Source organism: Cadophora gregata (assembly GCF_030347475.1).
Source record: "Cadophora gregata isolate MNR1 chromosome Unknown scaffold_7, whole genome shotgun sequence".
In the NCBI taxonomy this organism is placed as follows: domain Eukaryota; kingdom Fungi; phylum Ascomycota; class Leotiomycetes; order Helotiales; family Ploettnerulaceae; genus Cadophora; species Cadophora gregata.
This window is the reverse complement of record NW_026695930.1, coordinates 1480931-1493036: the sequence shown is the minus strand read 5'-3', so window position 1 is coordinate 1493036 and position 12106 is coordinate 1480931. Positions and strand designations below refer to the sequence as shown.

At 47.2% G+C, this 12106-nt stretch overlaps 4 protein-coding genes across 4 annotated transcripts; all 4 read right to left on the bottom strand.

Annotated features, from left to right (window-relative positions):
* Positions 1-524: 524 nt before the first annotated feature.
* Positions 525-2471, bottom strand: ONS95_013237 (uncharacterized protein; the record flags this gene model as incomplete). Its single annotated transcript, XM_058506875.1, has 7 exons — positions 525-890; positions 945-1105; positions 1161-1658; positions 1705-1800; positions 1856-2082; positions 2137-2234; positions 2289-2471. 7 exons carry the CDS (start codon positions 2469-2471, stop codon positions 525-527), a joined length of 1629 nt encoding a protein of 542 aa, XP_058357605.1.
* Positions 2472-2892: 421 nt separating this feature from the next.
* ONS95_013236 (uncharacterized protein) lies at positions 2893-5047 on the bottom strand (the record flags this gene model as incomplete). Its single annotated transcript, XM_058506874.1, has 5 exons — positions 2893-3554; positions 3606-3889; positions 3942-4721; positions 4768-4842; positions 4902-5047. 5 exons carry the CDS (start codon positions 5045-5047, stop codon positions 2893-2895), a joined length of 1947 nt encoding a protein of 648 aa, XP_058357604.1.
* A 953-nt stretch (positions 5048-6000) lies between these two features.
* On the bottom strand, positions 6001-6957 carry ONS95_013235 (uncharacterized protein; the record flags this gene model as incomplete). Its single annotated transcript, XM_058506873.1, has 1 exon — positions 6001-6957. One exon carries the CDS (start codon positions 6955-6957, stop codon positions 6001-6003), a length of 957 nt encoding a protein of 318 aa, XP_058357603.1.
* A 1390-nt stretch (positions 6958-8347) lies between these two features.
* Positions 8348-12048, bottom strand: ONS95_013234 (uncharacterized protein). The gene is made up of 2 exons (XM_058506872.1): positions 9970-12048; positions 8348-9923 (listed from the first exon to the last, which is right to left on the bottom strand). Exons 1-2 carry the CDS (start codon positions 10339-10341, stop codon positions 8481-8483), a joined length of 1815 nt encoding a protein of 604 aa, XP_058357602.1. The 5' UTR covers positions 10342-12048; the 3' UTR covers positions 8348-8480.
* Between the last annotated feature and the right edge of the window lie 58 nt (positions 12049-12106).

Here is a 12106-nt window from a genome sequence, read left to right as displayed (position 1 = left end):
AGACAAAGAGACAACCTGTAAGAGAAGTCTCTTAACACTGAATCCCAAACGCTCATAAGCCCTCAACCCAGATAGCATTCCTACGATAAAATGAGACATTCTCAACTTCTTCGGTTCTTTCACTGCAGTATCTCCCAGCATTTCCAAAATATTTGTCGCAATAGAAGGAACAATGCCGGCTTGTGCTAAGATTTGCAAAAATAAGCATGAGTTGGATATGTCCGGGAGCTAGGCATAGAAGACGAAAATTGGGGGCAACCTGTGACCAGATTCCAAGAATAGAACACGAAGATAAAACACAACAAAGAGTCTATGAAATCTAGAAATTGGTCCTCTTTATGTTACGTCCAAGCCATGCCACATTGATAGTCCCCATATCTAAATAATACACAATGTGTCGTGTCCAGAAAGTGGAGATGTTCAAGCTTTCATCACCACCAGATCCAGGCCCGAGTCGACCATGAAGTGGTTCTCTATCTTTTCGTCGTCCTTTTGGCAAAAAATTGTTGAAGTCCACTGACCACTCAACTCCTCCTCTCCTCCTCCTTGACACTCCTCCATCCCATCCCAAAGGCACAAAAGAAAGCAAGCGCAGAACCTGCAGCGCACATATAGAACGTCGTCACCAACGCGTCACTGTACGCAACCAATCCCGCATGCAGATCCGCTTCTCCAACCAATTCCCTGAACCCCTCAGCGCCAACCCTCACAGCCATCTGTGCATTGAGATCAGGTGTGTATTTATGTAGAGCGGAGATGAGCCGAGAGACGAAGATGTTGTTTCCGATGCCAAGGAAGATTGCTCCACCGAAAAACTGGAAGAATACTGCTATTGAAGTCGCGATTGGGAGGTCGGCTTGGGGAATGAGTGACATGAGTCCTATTAGGGGCTGTGAGGGTCAGAGGTGTTCATGACCAAATTAATGGGGCAGAGTGGGAAATACCATTTGAATCACGCAGGAAGAGCCAATGCCTCCTAGGACTTGAATGCCGTTGATCATACCATTCCCAGTCTCGAGATCGAAAGTAGAGAAGATCCCTCCCGAAATAGCTAGGATACTGGTACCGAAAAAGAGCCACGGGTTGAAGTGGCCGTACATCGTTACTGTGTGATGTCAGCATTTAAATTCCAGCCTATAGGGCGGGCAATTGATACATACCTAGACCTCCCGGGATGATGCTGCCCAAAAGTCCTCCAAGCACAGAGAAAAGGAAGCGAATCCCACTCTCCAATGGCGTATCGTTCTTGATGACTTGAAACCACATGGGCAGATAATACGTAATAAGCTGAACGCTCCCCATTCCCATAAACACTACCACAGCTGCCGTATATACGCTTTGTTGGCACATGATGCGAGGTGGTATGCTTGCCTCGTCCTTGAGGTACCATTGCCAGGCAGCGAACAGACAAATGAGAACGCCAAAGCCAATGAAGAGTCCAATAATTGTGGCAGATTTCCACGGGTGTGTGGTGCCTCCCCATTGCACTGCTAACAACACCATGACCACGGCCGGGATGAATAGGGCGAGCCCGGGGAGATCGAGATGCTTGATTTTTTGAGAGAGCGATTGTTTTGTTGTAGAGCGTTCATTCGGCGAAAAGAAAAATACCAAGATGACGGCAGTGATTGCTCCCAATGGCAGATTTATGTAGAAACCTCCAATGTTAGAATGGTCAAAAGGTTGGAAGGATAGACGACTCACACCATCGCCATGTTGCATGCTGGGTGAAAGCACCACCGAGAATTGGTCCGACTACATTGGACACGCTGAACATAGAAGCAATACATCCAGTGTATACTTTACAACAAAATCAGCATTGCTCGCGAAGTCTAAGATAATTCTTAGTACTTACGAGGTCGCTGTCGCAATGGAACGGAATGTGAGAGAATGACCAAGGCACCAGAAAACAACCCAGCCGCACCAGCACCAGCAATAGCTCGACCAACAATCAACATGACAGAGTTGACAGCTGTGGCACATATCAAGCTTCCTATTTCGAAGATTGTGAGAAATGCAAGGTATGTCCATTTCAGTGAGAAGTATTGATAGATCTTTCCTGAGATAGGTTGAAGCGCGCATCTTTTATATCAGGATCAATACTGAGGACTGACGACTGTTGGGTTCATAACTTACACACAGACCAGGAAAGCTGACCCGTACCAACCCACATCCTCTAGTGAGTTGAACTTGGTAGTAATAGTCGGAATTGCTGTAGATAGAATGGAATTATCCTGCTCTTGGTCAGTAATCACCAATGCCGATGAGTGAGGTGATATGTGACGTACCAGACCTACTAGCAGCACAGCGAGGCATAAACCTAGCACCACCAGGCTCAGTTCGAGCCCTGTCAAGTACTCTGATTCATCTTCGACAGGATTTTCATTGCCATGCGCAGGTACATTCTTCTCCGAGTCCACTGAAGAATGGTCCTGGCTAGAGGAGTCGAGAGGCAAGTCTGTCAGAGACATTATCGAACAGCAGTGAGATTGAAAGCGACAATATACCGGACCCTTAGATGTTGAGGTTCATTGCAATATATATGGTGGGAAATGGCTCGGAAACATATGATCCCTATACCCGTTTGATTGGCCCGGTTCGGAATTTCAGGTTTACTTTGATTCCGGGCTTGGTCTGGAGCCCAGCGGCACAGGGAAGCAGATTGCGAAGGCAGCATACCACTAGAGACTACCGTACAGGAGAGCCTTCCCTTTAGAAGTTGGTTTTATACTGCAGGTCGTATATCTGGAGTCATACATTACGCCGGCTGACATTTTGAGGCATGGATTAAACTGGATAATTTTTCAGCGCTGTGCAGCCTGAAAGCAAATCAGGCCGATCTCCTCCAGTGCTAGAAGCCAAAGTGAAAACAAAAGGGCTTGCATCTTGAAGTCATAACAAAGTCTCGTCAAAAGATACTGCAGATGGATCCACAGAAGACGCCCATTCTGAGAGCAGCTCAGTCCATTGACTGTCCGAGTCCATCTCAGACATTGGTTCTGGAACAGTAAATTCGGCACATCTTCCAGTAATCGTACCAATAATATCGTTAAACAAAAATCTTGGAGGGCCCGAGGGTGACGGATCGGTAACCGTCTGTAGGTACCATGCCTTTGATGTTTGGAAAAGTGTATTCATGTGGTGTTTATAGCTGTTCGATAAAGGATCTTGGATACAGATGAGTCGAGCATACCTGTCACTGATAGAACGGAGATAATAGTCTAGGTTTGCTGACTGGCGTACTTGGTTTTGGTCGAGAGAAGGAGCATCGATGCTGCTCGCGAATGTGCCAAGTACCAAAACCGCGTAAACTAGCTGTAGCAGGTCCACGGTGACCATGCTCGATATCACGCTATCCGAGAGGGAGAGGAATGTGTCCAAATACAACTTGGAAGCTCGCAAACACCGCAAAAGACAGTCGTTTCTGGCGGGCGAGTGATACCATGACGAAAGGGCCAGATCTGATAGTACAGATGAATCTGATGGTGCAGATGCGTGAAAGCCGACTTCATTGACGTAGATGCGCAGATGGAGGAAGCTCATCTTGATTTGTGCTTGGAACTGTCAGTCTCGATCACTCTGACTAAAGGCGCAAACGAGCTTACAATTATCCCAGATATCTTTAGGAAAGGTCCCCTCGAGGTGATCAAGTTGCTGTTCAAATGCTCTACCAAGAATTTCGGTTCGAATGGAATCAAGTTGGGAGAGGTGTGGAGTGAAATCGTGATTAAAGGCTTGATTCGTTTCATCAGAGATCTGTCGTAAGCGAATAAAATAAGGAATAAGTTGATCAGAATCGGCAATAGCTGCATCAGAGAGATGCTGAACACAGCTTTTGATATGTTGGTTGTATTTCATGTGGCTGGGCCTCCTTAATCCTTGACATATGCTTACCAAACCTTGTCAGCGCAACTCGGTGCTCAATTCAGGCAAATCCTTACGATGAAGTGAGGAAGTAACATCCAAGATAGGCTCGCATCCCTTCAATCTCACCAGCTGAAAACATTGATTGGCTCATGAAAGGAAGGAGAGAGGAAGTACCCGAACACGTTTGTCCTTGGCGAGTGGGCTTGTCCATTCCGAGATCAACGGTCATAGAAATAGCTATTTGTGAAAGCTGGTACATCTGTTCCCGATCTGGATTGAAGTAAAAATGATACCAGGTGAGGTAAACTAGCACTCCTTGTAAGAGATCCAGGGTTTTCTCGCCGTTCACAAGAATCCGCCGGCTAAGATTCTCCCTCAACTCAAGTTCGATGTGCTGTTGGAGCTTGAAGTTGTGTTCCGTTGCGCAGCAAAGAATGGCGAGGAAAAGAAAAGGCCGTTGACGCCGTAGTGAGTCTAGCGTCATGTTCGGGGGAATAACGACGAAAGGAAAAACTCTCTGTCTTTGCCGGAACACCTCAAATGCATAGTCGGCTTGATCTAGACTGATGAAGCCTTTGGATATTGCATCCTGTAGGTTGTCGAAGATAGGATACACAAACATGGACTGCTGTTGAGGAATGCTCTGTTCGGACTGATTAGACAATGAAGACGGAGTAGCGTATGCCGAGTTGAGATCTATGAGGTTCGTATCAGGCCGTAGTATGGAAGACATCTCCGGAGCTGTTAGTAGCTGGGTTGCTGTTGCTAGTGTTTCTTTCGCAGGCTGATTGGTCGCATTGGCAGCCACGAGAGCGAGCAACCCCTCCAGCTTCTCTTCCATCTCAGCAACTCGCCTGCGAGCGTAAGCACTGAATACAAACCGGATAAAAGATGGTATACATTCTAGAATTCTTTGCTCTTTTTGGGCGGGGCTTAGCCTCAAGAAAGACGCATCGCTTGCCATCTTTGACACATCTTGATTCATAAGCAGGGGTCCAATATTGATCGAATACTGGATAGCTGGGAAGACATACCTTAGACATCGATGAGGATCATCCGGAGAGGAGATGCAGCGACCTTTCGAACTCCGACACGCTTCACAAGAGCGACGGAGCCTGACGCCAGATTTAGAAGTCACAGCTGCATCTGAGGACACAACGTGACCATTGAAGTCCATCATACCTAGGTATTTAGTGAGGAAGAACTCGGGAGCCTGGAATTACGGAGGGCAGGAATCTTCGGGGTAGCGAAAGGTGAAAAGATCGGAGTCTCGAGAGTGATGAAAATCACAAGTGTAATTTTAACGACAGATTCTTGAAAGGCATCCATCATTCGTGTCGGATTGTTTAGAGGGGGAATCTGGAGTCGGTGAAGTTGGACTCCTAAACTCCGGCCAACCAGCAGTGTGTACTGTACTGTATGCGGCACAGCGAAGCGAGGCCAATCGTGGAGATAGGTGGAAACAAAGAACAGGTCCATGTTAATGATTGTGTCGAGGAACTGCTCGATAAGACGCGAATGGACAACACTCGTTTGAAACTTTCTCGCGTGTCTTGGGGACATTGGGTCTGTCCTGCTTCGAATCCTACCACTGCGATCGGACATTCGGTAAGCAGATAGTACTCAAAATCATACCTAGGTAGGTAGCTTGGCAATGGATAGGATCCAGCGGCAGCAAGCTTATTAGGTACACCATACGCTTGATACGCATAGTGGTCCAAACTGTGATACGATCGGCCTCGGTATTATTCCTCTGTTCCACTTGAGCCCCAGGATCCTGACACCAAAGGGACGAAGCTGAACGGGAAACACTAGATCACGTGTCACCATGCATGTGTTTCCCATTGATGTCTTCCAGGTTCACAGACTCTGCGACCTCGTGACAGAGAAGGACTAGTCTGGTATTGATTTCTTGTGGGATATCAATACTCAAACTTTAAGTTGAGTAGAAAAAATATGGCTCTGTGAGGACACAGGGCAGTGTCAAACGAATCAAAGAAGTTGTCCGTTGTAACAAGACGATGTGAGGACTTTGGGACTTGAGATATGTCAATTTCAATACCCAAGCCAAGTAAGTCAGCCAAGAAGAATACGACTACTGTACTATAAGTATGTGCTAATACTTTCAGCTGATCAACTTTTTTCTCCAGGGGAGTTGTAGATATCAAGACAGTCACCCCATCCTGCCTCATCCACACAATTCTCGAACCAATCACCTTCACCTTTGCAAAATCTATACGGAGAGCTTGCTGTCTCGAGAGCCAAATCTCTTCGCTTCAATCCAGCCGGACGAAATGGCAGCTCCATTCCACCGAGTGCCTTGAGAAGGTCCCTCCTTGCTTCTTGAGCGGACGTCAATTCCAAACCTTGACAGCTATTCACCGCGATCAAGAGTAAAAGTTTGAGAGTATAATGAGCGTCATTGCCACCATTGTGAAGATTGGCGAATGGGACTTTGGTCTCTATCAGAATGTCTAAGAGAGATCTCGGATCGCCGTCTCCGTGGGCAAGATGCTGAGTATCGAAAATCGGTATGGTTGGATGGTCCGTGATTCGGAATTTACCTTTACGGGCTGTGGCAAAATTGTGTAAGTCGTCGACTATGGCATGTCCAACAAGGATAACGTTCCGTGGTTCCGTGACTGACATATCTGGGCTTCCGGTCTCCAAGACTTTTTTCATCAGCCAGCCTTTCCAGCGGGATTGGAGTTTGACTGATCTTCCAAACCTGAATGGCTTTTCATCTTCCGCATTTTTGCATTTCCATGTCCTGAAATTATGTGAGGATATGAGTGTCGAGAGCTGGGCAAATGGTGCAGCGGCATCGAGATTACGGGTGTCCAGGATGGAAATACCAATCTCGCGCATGGGATGGCCCTCGGTATCAACTGATACGAATACAGGCTCCGTCCAGGACTTGACCCAGTCCAAATGAGTTTCAACAGGTGCTATAGCAGACGTATCATCTGCTACCGAGAGTTTCAGGCATCGTCGAAGTGCTTCGAGTCCATTTTGTCGATTGTCACGAGCAACATGACGCCGAAAATAAACCCGGTCCGAGACGATGGATGGGAAGCCTTCGGATCTCATCTTATGCAGAAAGCTAGCGTCCAAGAAAAGGTGCTATGACCTGTTTGAAGACGTGGACGGCACAGGTGCTATCAGCGAAATGAGTCTTGAAGGGGCTGGGATTGCTAGAAGAATTCGCGAAGAGTAAGAAATGGAGAGGAAATAATGACAAGTCAAGAAGAACATTATCGGCCATGATACTGTGGCTTCATGTACTCGGGTGTCTGAAAATCGACTGGTTTTGCCATTTGAACTGGTCTAGTGTGTGACGTTCATACCAAAGTACTGTAGGTAGTGCGGGGATCCGAAGCCGGTTGCAATCGTCAGAAACCGAACTTCCGCTATTTACTTTCAAGCTCTTCACTGCAACCTGCCGGAACCAGACACAAATATTTGAATTTGACTCTCAAACGAAAGCAAAGACGACATGACTCGAAAAGTTGTGTATCAGAGCCAGTGCTCTGTGAAGGGAAGATTGATGTTGTGACAAAGCAGACGTGTCAAACAACTTTGTGTATTGCACAGAACCATCTCTTTCATCTCTCATACGTATCTGCGAAGCCTTGTTGAGAGGACATTGCCCCGCTGGTCAAGAGCTTCTATGTGAATCCTAAATCAACATTCTCCGTCCGCCATTGCGGATATCACGGGTCTGGACCCACGCAATGTACACCTCAGTGCTCCTTTCAAGAAAAATGCAAAAGACGTTTTTCTTCGCATGCAGCCAAAAGCATTCCCAGTTGATGTGCTGTGCTTTATCTGGAAGCGTATCTAGTCTGCTCTTGCTGAATGATCTTCTTTTATGTATAAGAGCAAGAAGTTGGCCTGCGCAGTCGAAGTCCACTTGGAACAATTATTCTTTACCCATATTACATAACTTTTTGTGCTTCAAAACAGTTTTATGGACTTAACTTGAAGGTACTTTACATGTCGAAATGAATAAAGCTGAGATTGGATAAAGTTCGTTGAAACACATCATATCGGCCTGAGATCTAGCGGAATACCTCGATTCATCGCCATCTATACCAGTTTCACCATTTTAATTTTTATGGCCATTGCAGATGATAGGAAACCAATTGGGATCTTGGACCGGTTATTGGGCATGTTATCTAGCAAAGTCTGCTCTCGCCCACGCCACCTTCCTTCCTTCCTTCTTTACTCAGCTCACTGAACCTGCTACTATGGCTGCGTTTTCAATCTAACTTAAGGCAGAAGCGGCATCGGAGAAGCTTGACTTTCAACCACGCCACCTACCTATCTATCTACTCCCTCTGTACACGCCGTCTGTAAGGTAGAGATACTTGTAGAGATGTAACTTACTGTGCAGACACAGTCTTGACTTGCGAGATGGATTTTCATGTTGCTGCAGGAAATTCGATTTTTTACCGATTCCCGGGGTAGAACTTAGAAGGTTGGAAGGAGAACAATATATTTTGGGTATCTCTTCTCTATCGTAGATTTCCTCTCTTCTATTACAGGAATTGCTTCTTACCCAAACACGAGCGCCATACCACCCAAAACTCCATCCATCTATAATACCAACGTCAGGCAGTAGCTGCTGTATGCGGTCTGTCAACGTCTTTCTTCTCCTCTCCCACCTCTCCATTCGCTCTTGCAATTTCCTCCAACTCCGCTCTCTCGTCCACCGTAAATTCGCTCTCCGCCTTCCTAATCTTCACAAAGCACACCAAGATAACCAACGCCGTCGCCGCACACGCAACCTCAAACCAGAACACCGCATGATAGCTCTCCCGCAATCCCAACCTGTCCACTGTATAACTATTCACAATATCCGCAAAGCCCAGACATACCGCTATGCCAAGATGCAACAAAATCATGATAACGGAGCCAGCGAGTCCTTGTTGTTTGCGGGGCAAGGACGTCGTGATGAAAATGTTTGCCACGTTGAAGGTTATATCTATCCCGACAGTGGCGCAGATCATGGCAGGAAATATGTACGCCCAGTAGTTTGCGCCTTGGGGAGCGATGGCGAAGAGGAGCGGCGCAATGATCCATGAAGTGCCGGAGATGATGATGAGTGTTGTTCCTGATAGCAGATGCATGATAAATCCGCCAAATGTGGCGATTATGCAGCCTCCTAAAGCCATGGGGACGTACCATGCTACGACTTGGAGGGGTGAGGCACCCATAATGTTCTCCATGTAAAAGGTTGCGTAAAGGAGGAAGACACCAAGGGAGCCGTAGGTGAAGAATAGGGCAATGACTAGGGCTGACATGCAAGGAACTTTGAAGAGGGAGGCAGGGAGGAGGGGTTCCTCTGCTACACACATCTCAACGTAGGCGCCAACTATGAGGATGAGGGACCCGATGATGAAGACTATGTAGATGTATGGAGTCTTCCATTGCTGTGGTGCATGCGAGGAGTCGATGATGGCGAAAGTGAAGAGAATAAGGCCGCAAACTATGAGTACTGCTCCGAGCCAGTCCATCCGGACTTTTACTGGAGCGTTGCGCTTCTCCGCGATGTCAGATGGAATCGTGATGTAGGATGTGACTGCTGTGATAGCTCCAAGAATTGTCCCGATCCAGAAGTACCATCCCCATGTTGCATATTCAGCTGTTACCCCAGCGAAGAAAATGCCAACAAAGAATCCTAGTGCGGCACAAGCTCCGTAGATGCTGAAGACGAGGTTCTTTCTTGGGCCTGGACGGTAGATACTACCGAGGATCATCACTGATGAGGGAAGATACGCAGCAGGTCCAAGGCCTTGCAGAGCTCGACAGACGTTCATCATGATATCGTTGGTCGAAAACCCAGCGATCAGTGACCAGAGGGTTAGCCACGCGAATCCGGAGACATAAACTGGAAAGCCTCCATACATATCGGCCAAGCGGCCGAAAATCAAGAGGAAGCTCGCAACCACCAGGGAAAAGGCACTTGCCGGCCATGTTGCCGAAGCAGAGGGAATATTCAAATCCTTGACCAAGGTCGGGAGGATAACAGTAAAGCCAGACACAAAGTACTCCTGCTTCAACTTAGAAGTGTACTGTATAAGTTGGAATAGACCATACCGTCAGAACCTGGGACATCGATATCGAGAAAACAAATCCAATCTCTGCCCATATCGAGTTAAACACCTCCGGTCTCTGTCGTCCTAAGCGCTCGAGCATGGCTTCAGTAGATTCTTCGATCGCTGGAGAATCTCCTCCCCGATATCGGTTTTCATTTTCCAGAGGTCTGAAACCCCTGGGAGTACTTGCATTCGCAACGTCTTCCCCATGCATTGAAGTGACGGGATTATTATTATCATGATTTGAAGTCAAAGTTTCGGCTGTTGTTAAATTTTGATAAGGTGACGAAGTGTTTGTGTTGTTTGCCATCTCGAATTTGTGGCCGTCAGAAGATGCAGTCACAGCTGTATTTTGACCGTCGCCAAGAGCCATTTCGAATTTCGGCTCAGTATCAGTAGATTTTATACCAATAACTCGAGTGCACTTCTTTGGACAGAAAAGACAGAAGATGTTATCCAGAGAGAATGGATGAGCAAGTCCCTCTTAATGTATAAAAATGAGGAAAATAAGACGAATGGATTTGAAACGACGGTGCCATATCATGCAGTGTCGATAAAAAGGCGTGGTGATGGATTTGTAAGAGCGGGCGTCACTCTGCTGGACGAGGGCGTCACAGCACATATACTTCTTGAAGTCGAATGGGATGGCGTCTCTGGAATGACGCCCGCTCTACCCCACCCCCCCAGTCTAACGGGCTCGACCCGGAGAAAAGTCTTGCTAGCGAGATCATTACTCAACGGAAACAGCTGTGGACAAGGGGATGGCAAAAGTGGAATTTCTGAGCTAGACAATAAAGAAATGAATCAACTTCGGCGACTGCGAAATAATCGCGGCTTCCATAGCTGTTGGTTGTTGAAGGTCAGCATATATTTTGGTCGTACTGCCGCGAGTGGCGAGCTTGGGGACCAGGCCTTGGCGACTATTGGATGGAGAGAGAGCAGCGGAAATGTGCATTCTGTCAGGCGCACTCTGCTTAACTTTGACGTTTTGACGTCTCGGGGTCTTGCGATGCAGGTGTGGTAGTAGTCAGATACTGGCACAGCATCTTTGTTGTTTGTGCCTGGATCACAACAGTGCAGCTCGGCCAGTCAGTCACCTGCAGAACAGGGTCCCGTCCGATTTGACTTCGCGTTTCACGGAGCATTCCAGTCTGACAAGGCCTTGATCGATAATATCCCGAACGTACCTATGTATCTCTGCAGGGCGATTGAAGCTTTGTAGTCATGTACGACGGGGCTCCATGACCAGTCCTGGAGATCGAGTCCTTTGGCCAGAGAGTCCGCGGGCAGGTTCTGAGCCGAATCGTCGGCTCATGGCAGGTCATGAACATATCTTGGCACTTTTGCAGCCCACTCCCGGAATCCGTGGATTCCGGCAGTCCCGACATGACCGCAGGACTTGAACAAGATTGATTACATCCGCAATGTCAACGTTTCCAACCGACTTCACCAGCTGGTGAGACTGGGATGCTTTTCTCGTCTGATACTTGAATCAACGGAAGTCGCAAGTCTTGTCGGGAGGCTTGCGACCAACAGTTTTACGTCTACCTATACATCAGCGATGTCAAGCGACTTCAGCATCCAAAGCGGATCGAATCGTCCTGTGAGGATGCAACAAGCTCAACGGCGAAGAAGTATTCGGGTTTACTTGGGAACGAACCTGTTATGAATAGAGTGGTTAAATAGGGTTTGTATATGCTGTTTGCGATATTGACTTTGACGATAGTTCAATGTCCCTTTCGCAACATGGGACATTGCGAAAGACACATAGGGACGAAGTAGGTGAGGCTAAGTTACTGAATACGAAAAGTCGATATAATATATGACGATTAAGTGCATACACTACCGATAGAATGAAGAAGTAAAAGAGTTTTGCAAAGGGGAGGCGGCCATGATAATCTTCTTAAAAGTCTGTACTTTGTCCTGGTGCATGAGCGCTATGTCAACTCCCACAACATATGTTAGGATACGCAGATGAGAGAGATTGCAGCTTGTCCGAGATAAGCAACCCGAAATTGATGCTTCTTGCATCTAATGCCCAATTCACGTGATGTAAACAAACAGCAATCAAACATTAGCGTGTGAGCTCGCGCCAAAGCGGCGGCACAGGCGGCTAGCTTAGCGAAAGCTTGGCCGAG